At 41.1% G+C, this 17,035-nt stretch overlaps 1 protein-coding gene across 1 annotated transcript in view; it reads right to left on the bottom strand.

The window, feature by feature from the left end:
* Positions 1 to 17,035, bottom strand: part of RPGRIP1 (RPGR interacting protein 1) — a 104,163-nt gene that overhangs the window by 51,686 nt on the left and 35,442 nt on the right. The window contains exons 2-9 of the mRNA XM_069755795.1: positions 11,615 to 11,696; positions 11,458 to 11,517; positions 3,905 to 4,037; positions 3,417 to 3,712; positions 2,936 to 3,035; positions 2,594 to 2,737; positions 2,369 to 2,474; positions 500 to 523 (exon numbers count right to left, since the gene is read on the bottom strand). Of these exons, the coding sequence (XP_069611896.1) occupies positions 500 to 523; positions 2,369 to 2,474; positions 2,594 to 2,737; positions 2,936 to 3,035; positions 3,417 to 3,712; positions 3,905 to 4,037; positions 11,458 to 11,517; positions 11,615 to 11,696 (945 nt within the window). The remainder of the gene's footprint in view (positions 1 to 499; positions 524 to 2,368; positions 2,475 to 2,593; positions 2,738 to 2,935; positions 3,036 to 3,416; positions 3,713 to 3,904; positions 4,038 to 11,457; positions 11,518 to 11,614; positions 11,697 to 17,035) is intronic.

The raw sequence follows: 17,035 nt of genomic DNA, 5'->3' as shown, positions 1-17,035 counted from the left end.
ATAATAATAAAATAAAATAAAAATAATACGTTATTTACAATCCCAACCACCCTTCTGTAGCTGGGCTAGTGGGAACTAGCCCAATATTATGCATGTAGAGATGCAGTAATGCAAAGCTTGCAATATTGTAAGAGGGGTTAATAATGAAGTATTTTTCTCAGATACAAACCAAAGAGAAATAGGGGTCAAATCTATTCCAGCAATAAAGGGTATCAGTTTTTGATCTGATCCCGCAGTCATGTGTCCCCCATGGGAGAAAATGCGGGATCAGACTATACACATATAAAGAATAGGCAGCTGGAATATTTTACACCAAGAACATCTGCAGTTGCTTCTTTTTTTATTTCAGAAACATTGGGGGAATAAAACTGATTGGCTACAATAGTGCACCATATAGTCTATACGCAGGATCATCTAACGAAGTGGAAATGCCCTTTAAATGCAAATCTTTTTATTGGCCTAATATTAATTAGTGAAATTTCTAGTGAGTGTAACTTACCTCTTGCAGCTCTGTCTCATACGACTGACAGTGATAAAGAAGAGAAAATAGTGAATATACACATCTCAAATCCTCCAATAATTAATAGCTACAATTTATCCTCCATTTTCAAGAATGTAACATGGTGTTGACAATAAAAAAAAAATCTATTTTTCAATGATACATAAGTAAAAAAAAAATTATGAACAAGAAACCATTACTGTAATTATTTGATTTTTTTTTAACGTGCTACTTTTTTTATTTCTTGTGATATTTGTTGATGGATTTTGCACCAAATTCTTCAAAATGGCACCTATGGGTCAAGAATTTTGTGCAAAATATAACAAATATTCTTTATATTTGTCTTTAATTTTTTTTCGCGACTTTTTTAGCAAACAAAAACAAAACAGACAGACACATAAATAGTACTGTACACTTTAAAAAAGGCACAAATTAAAAGAGGAATATAGAGTACATGAAAAACAGGTGGAAAAAAAAACAAAATTATGCAAAGAAAGGCACAAATGCAATAATGAGTCACAAATCCCCTGTTTTTTTGCACAGAAGTCCTTTATTTCACTTTCGCCAGTTTCTTTGTCGAACTTTTTTTGTTTTGCGCTATTTTTTTTGTTTGCAGCTATGGTAATTCATCTATCAATTTTTGCAGTTTTTGAGGTATATTTTATATGTTTGCTGTTTTTTTTAACGTTGCCATTGTGGGGGTGGTTCTGGGTTTCCAGATTCATAATAGTCCATGATTTAACGATTCATAATTTACGACTTCTCAAAAAGTGGTAAATTTGTTGTCAATGTTCTCCATGCCCCCTCCCCACCCTGGAGTGATTTTATGTACGCCAAAAAACTTTAAACAATTTTTGCGACATTTTGCAAACCATATGACCTTTTTGCTCTAAAAAAAAAAATCGCAAAAATGGCTAAAGACAGAAAAAAAGACCATTTTTGACTTTGTACAAAATTCATGATGCCATTTTGATGAATTTGGCACAAAAAACTTCAGCAGATACCACAAGATAAAAGAAGGAAAGGTACTGAACTACCCCCCAACAAAAAAAAACGCAAATTATGAATCCCTCCAAAAGTCTTTGGGGGAGTCTGGAGGACAGATCTGATCACATGCTCCTCCATCAGCAGTCGTTTTATAGATATAAGAGCTGTGTAGTCTGTGAGGAAAGCTGTGCTAACAAGAGCAAGAGGATAACCTGTAATATAGTAATAAAGGCTCATGCAAGGCCGAGCGGTCCCAGCACGGACTGCTAATACACAGACTGGCCGCGGCTCTCCTGACCTGAGCATGACAGACCCATAGAAATACAATATATGAAGCTGTGATGCTCGGGTCGGGAGAGTTGTGGCCTGGCTGTGCATTGTGGTCCGACTAATGTGCCACAAAATCATGTTGCCAATACATCTGTTAAAGTAAAGATAAGATGGCGCCTTTTTACAGGTGATAATGATGATGATCATGCACTATGGCCTGACGATAGAGCAATTCATTCTTGAAACACATAAGGTTTTGCATGTTCATTCTGGTGGCGCCATCCAATCATCCTTTTTTGTACTCTATTGCCATTATCACAACCAGGCAGTTCAGTTGACTGACGATGAGGACCTTCTTTGGATAATGATTGTTACATCGAGCTATATAGAGTTACGGCCATCATTTGCACAACGCCACAAGGTGAACAGAGTAGGTCACCTAGCATTATTGGAGGTGCACATTTTCCTCACATTTTCAACAATGTAGTGTGACATACAGTATATTATTTAGTGATAGTGGTTGTCTCTGGTGATGCTGGCAGCATATACGTAGTTATGTTGCTCAAAATAAAAGAACAATTAGGAAACCTAGGATATAAATTCCTTCTTTACCTCTTTGAGCTGTTGGAACTGTTCTCGGAGAGCGCAGAGACTTGTGCTTTTTTCCCTGAGTTCCCTTTGTAAACGGATATTTGTCACATTTTCCTGGATAGTTGTCCTAAAAGGATACAGTTCTATTTATTCCTTTACCACTACATGCCACACATGAGGCTAGTTTTGAGTGGTGGCAATGCTATAGATATAAATAGCATCCCATTGTTAGCCATTCCAGCTCACCGTTGGTCTTCTATTTGCTGCATTTGGTGCAGGGAAAGAATCATCTCTGTTCTTAATTCCTTTGGTTTACTAGTAACCATATTCTTTAGTAAGGTAGTTGGCAGATCATCCACACTATTGGTTTGCCTTCCAATAATCTTCAGCCTAAAACCATAAATTATAATAGTAGTCCTCTCTACATCGCAGCTTGAAGGCCAAGCTTTCATAGATCCTTCATTCTAGCATTGATCCTACAAGATGTCTTTTATAAGTGCTACTTGTTGGCTTAGAAGAATCCAGCAGCCTACCAAGAAGCACTGATGGCATAAGTTGCACTCAAGTATATACTCAGAGTATACTTACAGTCTGTCAATCTCTGCCCTGGCTTCATCACTGGGGGTTTCAACACCAAAATCACCAGTCATATGTGGGTGTCCGATATCAGTCCTTTGCACAACTAGACCTGGAAATATATGTTGTTAGATAAAGATAGTCTCTGGTCAAACCATGATCAGGAGCTTAGTTAACACTTGGCGTGCCCCTGACTGATCAGTGCACCTGCCCATCTACTTGATTTTCATCTATCGCCACCTTCCTCTGACACCTGTAAAGACACAGCTGTCAATCAAGGTAGAGAGGGTGGACATGAAAAATAAGTAGGTGGGAAGGTGCACTCCACCGATTGATCACATAATGGTTGCACAGAGCGCCTGATATTAATCTGAAGTCATTTTGTGCTGACAAATGCCCTTTAATACAGAGAATTTGCAGGACTTTGCCAAAGAGTTGTAAATTGAATCATCTGTCATTTGGTCATCTTTTTCCAAGTGAGATTAATACTCACCTTTTTTATATTTATCTGGCAATACTATGGCTTTTCTAACACCAGAATCTGTCCGAGCCATTACTGTGTTGTAGGGACAATGTCGGCAACCATTTTGAAATTGAAGCCTTTGCTTGTAAGTAGTTAGCCGGTGTTTTAGTGCTTCATTTCTACGTTCTAAGTCTCTCACACGATCCTGCAAGTCTTCAATCATTTCTTCAGACTCTAAATCTCTTCCATCTTTCCTTGCACCTGGTACTTTTTTTTCTCCTTGCTTTCCAAGGTCTGAAGTCAAACGAAGCAATTTAGTGGCCATTCTGTTTAAGAAAAGACAGATTTGTCAAATTTGTCTTGAGCACCTTTTTTCCTCGGTAAACTGGGAATACTTAAACTATATATAAATGTCAAATGTTACAGTAATTATTCTCATATTTTTTGGCAAGCTAAAAGAACATGCAAACACTATACAATGAATGACAAGCAATGTTCTACTGTCTGAACTTGTGTACCTCTTAATTTTATCTTCTTGTCTCCTGGCATAATCCTTGAGTAGTAGGTTCTCCTCATGAAGACGCAGAAAATTGTCCTCTAGCTCTTCACGGGATATTACAGAAACTCTTTGTCTAGCCTTCAGATCTTGTTCTCCATGAAAAAAAAACAAATATAAGTAAACATATATAGAATAATAGACAAAAAAGACTTGGAAAACCATAAATCTTTACTGATTTGTAGTGCTCAGAGCAGGGTAATATTTCAGAATTTGCTACTTCTCTGAAAATATTTCATATTTCTAACGCCTTTGTATCTGCAATCGATCTTGGGATGCCATATATATATATATATATATATATATATATATATATATATATATAATGTGTGTGTTTGATGTGAGATAGAATCCTACTCCACGAATCATGATTGCCATACATCTTTATGCTTGTATAAAAGCGTAGGCAGGAATTGCAGCAGCTATTTGTGATGAATCTGAAATGTGAGAATCTCACAGCTTAGCCACAGAGATTGGGACAGAAAACCATTGAACACTGAATAGGCATTACATACAGTGTGACAGTGTGTGTCAATACAGTAGATAAAACATTTACCATTTCTGCATAGCCATATACAGTGGGGGAAATAAGTATTTGATCCATTGCTGATTTGCCCACTAACAAAGACATGAACAGTCTAATGTTAAGGCTAAGTTAATCTAACATTGAGAGATAGAATAATGAACAGTTCATCAAGTTCAAGATGAAATGATCTCTAAAAGGTCTAAAGTTAAATGACATTTCTTTTGTATGTTGCAAAAAAAAAAGAAACAAACAATATATATTTGTTGAGGAGCTGGCTAACAGAAGACATCATATTCCCCCTCCTTAATGAATATGCACACGTATTCATACCCCTTTAAGTTTTTCACTCTTTGCTTCATTGCAGCTATTTGGTAAATGCAAAAATGTTAATTTTTTATCATTAATGTACACTTTGCACCCCATCTTGACTGAGCAAGAACAGAAATGTATTAATTTTATCAAATGTATTAAAAAAGAAAAACTGAAATATCACATGGTCATAAGTATTCAGACCCTTTGCTCAGTATGGAGTAGAAGCACCCTTTTGAGCTAGCACGTCCATGAGTCTTCTTGGGAATGATGCAACAAGTTTTCACACCTGGATTTGGGGATCCTCTGCCATTCTTCCTAGCAGATCATCTCTAGTTCCATCAAGTTGGATGGTGAACGTTGGTGGACAGCCATTTTCAGGTCTCTCCAGTGATGCTCAATTGGGTTCAGGTCAGGGCTCTAGCTGGGCCAGTTAAGAATGATCACAGAGTTGTTCTGAAGCCACTCCTTTGTTATTTTAGCTGTGTCCTTAGGGTCATTGTCTTGTTGAAGGTGAACCTTCGGCCAAGTCTGAGGTCCAGAGCACTCTGGAAGAGGTTTTCATCTCTGTACTTGGCCGCATTCATGTTTCCTTCAATTGCAACCAGTCGTCCTGTCCCTGCAGATGAAAAACACCCCCATAGCATGATGCTTCCACCACCATGTTTCACTGTTGGGATTGTATTGGGCAGGTGATGAGCAGTGCCTGGTTTTCTCCACACATACCGCTTAGAATTATCACCAAAAAGTTCTATCTTTGTCTCATCAGACCAGAGAATCTAATTTCTCATAGTCTGAGAGTCCTTCATGTGTTTTTTTTTTTTAGCAAACCCTATGCGGGCTTTCATATGTCTTGCACTAAGGAGAGGCTTCTTTTGGACCACTCTGCCAAAAAGGCCTGGCTGGTGGAGGGCTGCAGTGATAGCTGACTTTGTGGAACTTTCTCCCATCTCCCTACTGCATCTCTGGGGCTCAGCCACAGTGATCTTGGGGTTCTTCTTTACCTCTCTCACCAAGGCTCTTCTCCCACAAGTGCTCCATTGGGCTGGACGGCCAGGTCTAGGAAGACTTCTGGTGGTCCTAAACTTCTTCCATTTAAAGATTATGGGGGCCACTGTGCTTTTAGAAACCTTGAGTACTGCAGAAAATCTGTTGTAACCTTGGCCAGATCTGTGCCTTGCCACAATTCTGTCTCTGAGCTCCTTCGCCAGTTCCTTTGACCTCATGATTCTCATTTGGTCGGACATGCACTGTGAGCTGTGAGGTCTTATATAGACAGGTGTGTGCCTTTCCAAATCAAGTCCTATCCTCTAGAATGTATGGGTAAGCTCGCAAGGGCAGGGTCCTCTTCCCTCTGTATCAGTCTGTCATTGTTAGTTTGTTACTGTAAGTGATATTTGAATTTTGATGTAACCCTGTCTCATGTCCAGCACCATGGAATTAATGGTGCTATATAAATAATAATAATAATAATAATAATAATAATAATAATAATATCAGCTTAACTAAACACAGCTGGACTCCAATGAAGGAGTAGAACCATCTCAAGGAGAATCACAAGGAAATGGACAGCGTGTGACTTAAATATGAGTGTCTGAGCAAAGGGTCTGAATACTTATGACCACGAGATATTTCAGTTTTTCTTTTTTATTAAATTTGCAAAAACTACTACTTTTCTGTTTTTGTTCAGTCAAGACACGGTGTCCACAGTGTACATTAATGAGAAAAAAATTAACTTTTTTGTATTTACTAAATGGCTGCAATGAAACAAAGAGTGAAAAATTTAAAGGGGTATGAATAATTTCCGTTCCCACTGTATAGATATATATATATATATATATATATATATATATATATATATATATTTTTTTTTTATTTTTTTTTTCTAAAATGCAAAGGGAATGTATCATCTTTAACTTTAGACCTTTTACAGATCATTTAAACTTCAACTTGCTTAACTTTTCACAGTAACTTTGACCAAGAGTGCCCAAACTTTTACATGCCACTGTAGATAGGTACACTCCCTGACAGAAGGTATGTCGATTATCCATGTTACGTAATTAAAAGCTTATAACCTGATTTTAAATTCATTATTCTTTTGAAAGCTGAAACTCTCCAAAATGTGGTTTAGGTTTTGAAAATAAATTGGCATCAATGCAGAAATATTGATTAGTTAATGGATACAGAATGGTCAGATTTTACAAGACAAAAGTTTTGTCGCCCACGGAAAGTAATGTCATATTGAAACAAATAATTAGCTTAAAATACAAATATATGTTGCATAACATTGGTGAATGAAGTTGTGGTGCTATTAGAGTCATATTTAACATTTTCTGTGACTTCCATGAGCTTGAAGGACTGCATCCATGCGGTTCAACAATGATTCATACAATTTATTAATGAAGTCATCAGGAATAGCAAAGAATGCAGTCTTACATGCCTCCCAGAGTTCATCTAGATTCTTTGGTTTTGTCTTCCAAGCTTCCTCTTTCATCCTACCCCAAACATGCTCAATGATGTTCATGTCTGGTGACTGGGCTGGCCAGTCCTTGAGCACCCTGATCTTTTTTTCCTGGAGGAACTTTGTTGTAGAGATGGATGTATGAGATGGAGCACCATCCTGCTGCAGAATTTGACCCCTTTTATGATTTGGAATATAAGAGATAGCTAATACTTCTTGATATTTTAGGCTATTGATATTGCCTTCCACCTTGCAAATGTTTTGCACACCCCCATACTGAATGTAACCCCAGACCATGATCTTTCCACCACCAAATGTAACTGTTTTCTGGGTGTATTTTGGATCCATACGGGCTCCATTAGGTCTTTTGCAGTATTTGGGGCTGCTGTGGTGTAATCCTACTGAAGACACAACAGAGAAATCCACCTTCTGCCACTTTTCCAGCGTCCTTCTGTTTAGCAGGCTGTGGGACTTTGCAAATGCCACACGGTTTTTTATTTGCCCTTTGTTTAGTGCTGGCTTCTGGGCACTGATTCGACCATGGAGGCCATTTCGAGACACAATCCTACAAACTGTTCTAGTTGACACAGGGACTTGAGGTGACCAGGCCTGTTGCAGCTCTGCTGCAGTGGAAGAGGGGCTTGCTTTAGATTTTCTAATCAACAATTGTTCCTCCTGAGCAGTTGTCTTGCGGGGTCTGCCGGACCTGGGCTTATCATACACATCTCCAGCCTCTTCAAAATTTTTTTAATTCTTTGAACTTGACGCGGAGACACATTAAAGGTGCCAGCCACCTCTGCAGTGGATCTGGTCTTCAGCCTCTTGATAATCAAGGCTTAGGTCGCAGGGTGGATTTTTGGCATGTTGTCAGAGCTCAAGTTGCAGATCAAGTGAAGGTCAGGGGTGATGTTTTTTTTAATACAAACACTCTAATTAACCGATTATTTACTAAACACAGGTGAGGATGTAAACTAGGATTGGGTGCATTATATGACCAGGCGACAAAACTTTTGTCTTGCCAAAATCTGACCATTCTGTGTCCAATAACTGATCAATATTTCTGCATTGATGCCAATTTATTTTCTTAACCTAAACCACATTTTGGAGGGTTTCAGCTTTCAAAAGAATAATTTATACAACCAATGGATGAATTTAACCTCAGGTTATAAGCTTTTAATTATATAACATGGATAAGTGACATAACTTCTGTCAGGGAGTGTACAGTATATGCTCCGGATGGAGTATTATATAAATAGAGGTCCATTAGAGGGTAAAGGATCAAACCGTATGTTTATACATATATTTCTCTTCAGGTAATATAATTTAAAATATAGGTCATTCAAAATAATTTGCTAAAATGGGATAAGAATTCCTAATAAATTATACAGAAATTAAAATGAATGAATCCTCTACTAAAATGGATATAGAATATACGTGAATGCATCTAATGAGTCTGAGAAAGAGACAATGTCTATATGTCTCATTCAATAGAGAGGATCATAATATGTTGAAAAACAGTATGATATCTCCCCCTAATGGGCAGTTGCACAAATTACACACACTGACAACACCCTCAATTAGAAAATATCAAATAGATGTATAGCCTCTTGTTTTTAAATCTGTACCGAATTGCATGTATTATACCACTAATGAATGTGAATGTTTCAAGAAAGCACATGACAGCATATATAAACTTAGCACGATAGTTACCACCAGTTCATAACCTGGTTAGAGAGTCCAGAGCGAAACCGATAGCGAAGGGCCTGGTCATTCTACTGTGTGTCTGTGGTCCAATGCCGAAACTCTGTGCATTAATCCTCGGCAGGATGTCCCCATGACAGAGGGCAGTTAATTTACTTTCAGCGAAGGCTACTTGGTCAGCGTTGTCATACAGAAGCACTAAGGCCTCAAAAATCAAGTTTTCAGAGAAGAGTTCTGGAGCATCAGGGAATTGGGAGAAGGCCCAAGCCTGGGGGTTTCCCTGCAGTAGGGATATAATCAGTCCCTCACCATGGATCTCAGAACCAGATGTATGTTAGTGGAGCCTGAAATACAGGCAACAGCTTTCCTTAAAGGAAAACAAAACTTTACGGTCACCTGAAAATCGGTCAGGAAGGTTAACCTTGGGCTTCGGAAAAGCCAAGGGAAGTGCTGCAGAGGCTTGGGCCTGAGTAGATTCATGATAATGAATCCACTCTGCAAGACCATGTGTATCGATGGTGGAAGCTCATGGATTGCTTCCAGACCCCCAAGGGTTAAATGTATTTATGTACTTGTATGTTGTACAGGTAGAATACCCAATAGGACTGCAGTTAGCTAGGACAGGGTTAACTGTAATGGCCAACCCAGATGGGAAGGGTGTCAACTATCCCGAGAACCAGGGCTAAAGTTGTATCTGGTACCTGTGGGAAAGATGACAACCCATCGGGCCTTATTCTTCAAACCTGCTTGTAAATATTGTACAGACTGCCATTCACTAAAAAAAGTTTGGTTTTTATGAACCACGTGTCTCCTGGACTGTTTGCTGGTTCCAGAAGAGGAATTCCTGGACTCAGAAGAAGCCTGCTGGCCACAAGTGGGAAGTACCACATACACAGCAGCACACCAGGACTGAGACATCCCTTGTCTGTAGGATGCCAGAGCGAGTGTGAACACATGGACTAAATGGGCCAGGTCTTGCATTTGATCATCCACCCTTTGGAAAGGATCCACAATTTGTTTGAGCCAAATATAATGTAATGTCTCTCTGAGGTCACAGACCCAAAAAGGCTACCTCGGTTAGACTTGGCACAAGCCACTCTGACTGGCAGATTCCAGAGAAACCCTGACACCCTTTAACCCCTATACCTGGATCTGGACTTACAACGGGTCAAGTAGATTGCCACCTATCTGGCAGCAGGGGCAAAGCCGAGAAGTTGTGCAAAGGACAAAATCAAGGTGCGTAAGAATAGTCAGAAAACATAAGCCGAAGTCGAAAGAAGGAGCAATGAAACAACAATGAGCTAAACAAATGGTACTGAAACCAGCGTAGCACAAGATTATATCTGACAGCCTCCAGCAGTAAGTTGGAAGATTTAGTATGGTGTGGTGCTTTCCAATTGGTTGGAGCAGGGAGCTGATAACACCAACTATACATGACACACACCCATACTGTCAAACTGGACCAGAGCTTCTGGTTCCAACATCTCTTCTATCATCAGCGCTGGTGATGAATGTTTTATACTTATTTAGAGTATACAGCAGATGGGGTATACCACCAATGGAACATTGGTGAATTTGCTCCATCTTCACTCTGATTTGTGTTTTACCGGTCTTTACATAGTTTGCGGTTTATTTTTTATTCATATTTATTATTAAAGGTTATGTTTTAATACTTCTTACTATTTGCTAATAATCGGATATTAAGTGAGTGGCCATATTTTCATTGCATTTTTGAGGTTTGTTTGTCTTGTTGCTTTTTCATCAGTTCGACATTTCTAATGCTGTGTTAATCGTCTTGAAATAAGTTGCATTCAGTGTTACTAGACCTCAGAGTGATATAGCTGGCTTTTCTGGGAAAGTGGAGTGCTTGCGATTCACTGCAAATCAAATTTTTTGGAAACATTTAGTAAAGCTGGCACCCCTTGCTATCTTTACGATGTCATAACATGCATTATACCGCAATGCGGGAGGCCTAGCATCCCAAGATTCTAGTATCCCAAAATTCAAGGGTGCTGGCATTCGAGGGTCTTCTGAGTAAGTTTACACTTGCTGCTCTGGCTGCCATGGAGTATAGAAGTAGACCAGGGTAGTATGAATCTTTTTGTTCATCTCTAGCATTTACTCCATTTTTGACATGGCTAATCTTTAAATATGACATATTATGTCTATTTTAGTTAATACTACTCATAATGTAACAATCCTTAAAAATTTGTGCCATTCCCGTGATATTTCTCCAGGAAATGGATATGAATAAATTAATGACCGGGCCTCACCCTTTACCTTGTCAGTCTGACAGTGACAACCTATGAAGGACACTGCACTTACACAGAGAATAATGATGCCTAGGTGTCCATTTATTCATACATTTCTGGGTGAAAGAACAGGAACAGCACAAAGCAGTGTTCTGGGAAAAGATTTTCCAGGATCGAAAATACTAGGATTTCTTCAAATTAACAAGTCAAGAGAGCTCTATTACATGGATTGTCACCAAAGATAGCAGACCTAGAATATAGCCTACCTTTCACTTTGGGAGCCTTTGGAGTCAGGTACCTCCTGAAGTGAGTCCCTTTGGCTACAACTGTAAAGTAGATGAAATGTCAATTAAATCAATAAGAACTTGGAAGCGAACTTATTTTTTTTAGTATAAAATTAGTGACAGTTTTAGAACACAGTACCTTGTATGGCTGAAATCACTGCCGGTCGGCAATCAGTGTCTTTCACGGGAAGGTCCGAAGAAGTCTCATCGAAAAGTGACATCTTCAATCGTTCTCAAATTACTCGACTATCCTTAAGATACGTTATATATACAGCATTACATCAGTCCTTGGCATGAAAGGGTTATGGCGAGCATCTTAAGAAATTAGCTAGTTCATCCTGAAGGACATAACTGCTCAGTCCAATAAATTATTGTTTATGTATCTCACTGTGAATAGGCTCCTTGCTGTTCCTTTTCATCTCTGTCACTTCTTACTCTGGATTAAAGTGCTTGTAATCTCAGCCCATCTGTTCCTGGTGGGGGATGTATTAGCCAAACCATGTGGGGTGTTAGACACAGTGTTGAGCCAAATCCTTACAATGAATAGACCGAGCAATACATTTTATAAAAGATGCAGAGAAGCATATTGAATTACATAAAATGTCCTATTTTCTTCTTGGATCGTTATTCGTTAGCGGGAGAATGCAAAACCTCTATGGCATTAATGCTAAAATTAATTAGTGCTGATGCCTCTTCTGATCATACAGGTATTATTGTGCTGTGATAGGATTATAACTGTAAAAAATAATGCTTCTTAGGCCCCTTTCACACATCAGTATTTTGCCATCAGTCACAATCTTTCGAATGTTGAAAAAAAGGGATCCGTCGCAGATTGTGAAAAACTGATGCGACGGATCAATTTTTTCGACGGATCCAACTAGCTGATCCATCTAATTGGATCCTAAAAAAATTGGAGCATGCTCAGTTAAAAAAACGGAATCCGTTGCCGGATTCCGTCATTTGACGCATCCGGCTCCATAAGCTTCCATAGTAGCAAAAGACGGCCCCTTGAAAACCAATTTTCAATGGATCCGGGGAAAAACAGATGAAACGTGAGGCCATCCGTCGCAATCTGTTGCTAATACAAGTCTATGAGAAAAAAAACGGATCCGGTGGCAACTTTTGCCAGATCTGATTTTTTCAAAATTCGCCGGATTGTGACTGACGGCAAAAAACTGATGTGTGAAAGCAGCCTTATTAGTTCAAACACGCATTTTTCAATTTTTTTCTTACTATTTTTTATTACTATCAATAGGTCTAATCTGCTATGATCCATCTACTTATCTAGCTATCTCTCCATATATACCTACTAACTATTGAACCCAATTTTAGTATATCTGCTGCCGAACAAGATTAGCATGGCCCCTGTGCAAGGATGACACGCAAAATCGTGTAGCTATTGAACCCATTCTATGCCCGGGTGGTGAGCATTTTTATTGGTACATTTTTAATTTTCCTGCCATTTTTTAAGACACTGTGTCTACAAATTTGCATATACAGTGTCTTCAATAAGGCAGCAGAGAGCGGACGGGGGCCCTCATCCTGGTATATATCCCCCATCCTGGTATATGCCCACCAATCCTGGTATATGCCCTCTACACTGGTATATGTCCTCCTGCCTGCACTGCCTGCACATCAGCTGCTGACTTGAACGTCCAAACAATGGAGAAACATGATGTCACTGCCATGCGCTCAGTTACGTGCAGGCCGACGTCATCTGCTGACCTATGATTGGCTGGCAGCGTGTATTGTGGTGCATAATTCGCAAGTTCGTGTGCTGCAATACACTCCAGCTGCATTTTATTGAAGACACTGTCTGCAAATTCGCAACCATATTGTCTTCAATAAAATGGTGCCGTAGTGCGGTATGCGAATGTGCTGACTCTGGCGCCACACTGCACATGTGCAGGAGGCATGGGACAGAAGGACACATCCCCTGTTAAATATAAGATAAGTGTATTATGTATCTAAAATTTTCAAAGTAGACATCACTTAAAGAGAACCTGTCACATCAGAAAATGTTATTTACCTGCAGATATGGGGTTAATCTGCAGTTACATAGCATTACACCGCTCTGTATAGTGAGTGGTGCTGTGAGCAGTGACAATAGCTGCTCCGTACATGCCCCCTTGACTGATAAAGGGTGGATCCTAAGAGGAAAAAAGTTCATTTTCTCCCAGTGGCTGCATTTTCAGTAAGTCCACATTCACACATTCAGTATTTGGTCAGTATTTTACATCAGTATTTGTGAGCCAAAACCAGGAGTGCGAGAAAAATGCAGAAGTAGTGACGTGCTTCTATTATACAGTGGGTACGGAAAGTATTCAGACCCTTTAACTTTTTCACTCTTTGTTTCATTGCAACCATTTAATAAATTCAAAAAAGTTCTTTTTTTCTCATTAATGTTCACTGTGCACCAGGGCCGTATTTAGAGTTTCTGCTGCCCTAGGCACTTTTAGTGCTGCCTCCCCCTTTGGGGAGTATGACACTATCGGCAGTAACTTTGCCATAATTCGCTGATGTGAAACTAGCCTTTTGCAGCAGATCCGGCAGTTTTCCCGCATCTGCCGCGTAACGGATCACTTACGGCAACACTGCGCTCGGCCGCATTCATTTCCTATGCGGACATATGCGACACTTGCGGTTTTGCAGCGATCCGGCAAATGCGGTACTTACAGCAATGGAAAGAAACACTAGCAGTGTTTTTTTGTCTCATTGCAAGTGCAAATCCGCAATTGCCGCCCATGGCCGCAAGTAGCCATCACTACCTATCCCTGAACCTTGCTAGCTCATCCCTCCCTGACCTAAAACTACACTATAAAGCTTTAGAAAAACAATTTATTAACTGATATATTCCTATGATAATGAGGGCTCCAGGCAACAGCGTAGACTGGAACGGGCAGTCTCCGGGTCTTCATTCTCTCTGTGCACACCCTCAGTCCCTGCCTCACTGCCCGTGCTGCACTTTGCACAGACATCCCTCCAATGGACACGGTAATCGCCGCTCGCAGTAGCATACCGGCAGAGGTGTATCTAGGGTTTCTGGCACCAGGGGAAAGAATTCATTTCGGTGACCCCCCCCCCCCGTCAAGGACATATGTGATTTGCACACTTAGTCATGTACCCACGAGCTCCTCTCCCTAATGCTCTCAATGTTCAGTGAAAACAGAGAGAAGCAGGAAGAGAAGCTCGATGTCGCAGGACCACAAGTATGAAAGTCACATATGAGTGAAGTGTCCATGTGACGACTACTGGAACCTGCAGAGCTGAATCCTGACATCGCAGGCTTCTGAATTCTCACAACTAATGCATTACACAGTTTTAGGATTCTCCCTTGCCTGTGGACAGTCATGTCAGCACAATCATGCGATTTGTATACTTCTGACCACATTCCGACTAGACGTTCCCAGCCTCGCTCAGTTCATTTTCATTGAGTGAGGCCACACTAGTCAGCACGTGACCACATGTATGTAAATCGCCAGCATGACAGAATTCTGACAGCGTGCAGTGCGCACTGTGAGAATTCAGAAGTCTGCAATCACATAGAATGACTGCAGACTCATTACAAACCTGGACCCCATGATGAGTTTTCTCATCCACAGCCGTCTCTGCAGACTTGCATCTTCTCCGCTCTTTTGCAGAAAATCTCCACATGATGCTCTTAAAGATACACGTGTCATTATAATGCTCCCGAATAAAAAAAATGCCCCTCACTATATTGTCTGCACAAAATATGACCCCTACAGTCAGAGTCCCTCTTATGGTTCATACTCTTTACACCGACCGCTCCTTTCCATACCGGCCCCCTCTTCACACTGTCCTCTCACTGTGTCCCCCCTATAGGGCCCAGCATTTATACTGTACTCTCTCAGCACACTCAACCTCCTTGGTATACTCTCCCCTCCTGGCTGTGCCCTTACACTGTCGCCCCATGGTACGAACCCACTACTCACTTTCTATTCTGTGCCCACTCACTTTTGTCCCCCCATACTGTCTCCTCACACTATTCCCCTCCCTCCTCATACTGTCTCCTCTCACATCCCTCCTGTTCACCATACTGTTTCCTCATATATTTACCCCCTCACTTTCTATACTGCCTGCTCACCTGACTCCCCATACTGTGTCTCCACACATCCCATCACCCTCACTCCCCGCACTCTGTCCACATACATTTTTCACATTGCTTCTCATACTGTGTCCACATACATTCCCCTGTCGCTCCCCATACTGTCTGCACCCATCCCCCATACTGTTTCCTCATATATGCCGTCATTCACCCATACTGTTTCCTCATATATGTCTCCCATTCCCCCATACTGTTTCCTCATACATGCCCCCCATTGCCCAGTACTGTTTCCTCATACATGCCCCTCATTCCCCCAGTACTGTTTCCACATACATACCCCCCATTCCCTTATACTGTTTCCTCATACATGCCCCCATTCCCCGGTACTATTTCCACATACATGCCCCCCATTCCCCCCGTACTGTTTCCTCATACATGCCCCCCATTCCCCCGTACTGTTTCACCATCTCCCCCTTTGCTCTTCATTTTGTGTCCTCAAATCTCCTCGCACACATTAAATCCCCCCATCTCCACTCCAAATCTCACCCCACACATTAAAAACCCCCATCCCCACTCAAATTCTCCACACATTGTAAAACACAACTAATATCCCACGGAGGTCTGGAGATGGAATGATGCGCAAAATCAAAGTGAAAAATGAAGTTACAGGCTGATCCAACTTCAGTGGAAATGCCTCAAGACAAGGAAATGATGCTCAGTAGTGTGGGTGGCCTCCACGTGCCTGTATGACCTCCCTACAATGCCAGGGCATGCTCGTGATGAGGCGGTGGATGGTCTCCTGAGGGATGTCCTCTCAGACCTGGACTAAAGCATCCATCCACAAACTCCTGGAAAGTCTGTGGTGCAACGTGACGTTGGTGGATGGTGCGAGACATGATGTCCCAGATGTGTTCAATCTGATTCAGGTCTGGGGAATGGGCAGGCCAGTCCATAGCTTCAATGCCTTCATCTTGCAAGAACTGCTGACACACTCCAGCCACAGGAGGTCTGGCATTGTCTTGCATTAGGAGGAACCCAGGGCCAACCGCACCAGCATATGGTTTCACAAGGGGTCTGAGGATCTCATCTCAGTACCTCATGGCAGTCAGCCTACCTCTGGTGAGCACATAGAGGGCTGTGCAGCCCTCCAAAGAAATGCCACCCCGCACTATTACTGACCCACTGCCAAACCGGTCATGCTGAAGGATGTTGCAGGCAGCAGATCGCTCTCCACGGCTTCTCCAGACTCTGTCACGTCTGTCACATGTGCTCAGTGTGAACCTGCTTTCATCTGTGAAGAGCACAGGGCGCCAGTGGCGAATTTGCCAATCCTGGTGTTCTATGCCAAATGCCAAGCGTCCTGCACAGTGGACTGTGAGCACAACCCCCATCTGTGGACGTCGGGCACTCAGACCATCCTCATGGAGTCGGTTTCTAACCATTTGTGCAGACACATGCACATTTATGGCCTGCTGGAGGTCATTTTGCAGGGCT

This window comes from Ranitomeya imitator, chromosome 1, assembly GCF_032444005.1.
Source record: "Ranitomeya imitator isolate aRanImi1 chromosome 1, aRanImi1.pri, whole genome shotgun sequence".
NCBI lineage: Eukaryota > Metazoa > Chordata > Amphibia > Anura > Dendrobatidae > Ranitomeya > Ranitomeya imitator.
The sequence above is the reverse complement of the archived record's forward strand: the minus strand, read 5'-3'. Positions and strand labels throughout refer to the sequence as shown.